At 60.7% G+C, this 1,431-nt stretch overlaps 1 protein-coding gene across 1 annotated transcript in view; it reads right to left on the bottom strand.

The window, feature by feature from the left end:
* Positions 1 to 1,431, bottom strand: part of LOC104395595 (taste receptor type 1 member 1-like) — an 11,228-nt gene that overhangs the window by 6,874 nt on the left and 2,923 nt on the right. Inside the window, exons 6-7 of the mRNA XM_010005305.1 lie at positions 1,373 to 1,425; positions 33 to 444 (exon numbers count right to left, since the gene is read on the bottom strand). Coding sequence (XP_010003607.1) covers positions 33 to 444; positions 1,373 to 1,425 — 465 coding nt within the window. The remainder of the gene's footprint in view (positions 1 to 32; positions 445 to 1,372; positions 1,426 to 1,431) is intronic.

Below are 1,431 nucleotides of genomic sequence, written 5' to 3'. Positions count from 1 at the left end.
CCGGCCCCCCGCGCCGCAGCCAGGCCTCGTACAGAGCCGGCCAGCGCGCGTTCAGCTTGAAGATGCAGATGATCTGGAAGGAGCGTGTTGCGATGCACGAGAGGAAGATGGTGAAACTGATGTTAAAGACGGGGAGCCGCAGCAGGCACGTGTGCCAGGTGGGCTCCCCGAAGTAGAAGAAAAGACTGCTGCAGGCGCAGGCCAGAGAGCCCAGCATGAGGAAGCACATCTTCCCGCCTGCAGACTTGACCACTGGTGTGGAGGCATTCAGGGCAAAGAGGAGGGTCAGCCCTGCAATGAGCAGCATGAGGAGGACAGCGAGAGTCAGCAGTGCCCAGGACATGGGCTCAGACCAGGAGAGGAACTCTACGGTCCGGTTGAAGCAAGCTTCACTCCTTGCTGGGGCCCACTCGTCTACCCTGCAGGACTGGCAGCTGTAGAGGTCTGCAGAGGACATGAGCCCAGGCAGTGACAGAGGCACCTCACTTACCACAGACCCTGGTAAGTGACCTGCTGCGGTAGAGCCCCCAGCCCTCACAGCCCCCTAGCTGTCTGCAAGAGCTGCCCACTCCTCGTGTCCTGCTCTGTCCCCTTGGGCTGTTGCTAAGCTTTGGGGAGCGGAGAAGCTCCTTTCCCCAAAGCGCCCCCGTGTGGCCTTCCCAAAAGTGTATTGCTTGGTTGAGAGGTGTAAGGCCCACAGGAGCTCTCTGGGATGAGCTGAAGCTCAGGGACACGAAGGCTGTGGGTGGGAGGGGGCTTGTGTGTCCAGCAGTAACCTGCAAAGGCTGGGACAGGTCTGCATCAGCCTCCTTCCAGAAGCCAGAGCACGGGACAGTAATGCTGAGTAGTTGTGTTTGGGAGCTCCCTGCTCCCACTGTTATCTGGAGCTGGTCTGTGACACCCCCTCAGCCCAAGTGCAGGCTGAGGCTCGCGAGTCACCAGCTGCCAGCAAGGGATTTGTTTGTGTGGCTGGTGACTCCGAGGCAAGAGATTTCCACTGCCTGTCCCAGGCAGGGGATATTTCCATAAGCCAGCTGCTGGTGACCACAGGGTGCAGAAGCCCCGAGTGCCATCTGGGGCACAAAGGCAATATTCCTCCCGGAGGATGCGGTGCAGGAAGCGGCTTTTGGGCCGGACGTCCCGTGTGGGCAGGGAAGGGGCTGGGCTGTGACCTGTGGCCAGTGCCCCCCGCAAAGAGCGGGGCCTGAGCTTTGCATACCCAGGGGGGGTCAGACCAGCTGTGTCCGGGTCAGATCAGAGGTTTTTACTGAGCACGGGGAGGGAAGAGGCTGCGGGAATGGCGAGACAAACCAGGAGCTGATGGGATGAGGAGGGAAGGAAGGAGAGGGAGCAGCCCCCAAGGTGTACTGACCCGATCTGTTCAGGAAGGTTCCTGCTGGACAGGCCACGCAGCTGAAGCAGCATCTGTGG

The sequence above is a fragment of the Chaetura pelagica genome, unplaced genomic scaffold, assembly GCF_000747805.2.
Source record: "Chaetura pelagica isolate M959 unplaced genomic scaffold, ChaPel_1.0 scaffold159, whole genome shotgun sequence".
NCBI lineage: Eukaryota > Metazoa > Chordata > Aves > Apodiformes > Apodidae > Chaetura > Chaetura pelagica.
Note: the sequence above shows the minus strand (reverse complement) of the source record. Positions and strands in the feature narration are given on the sequence as shown.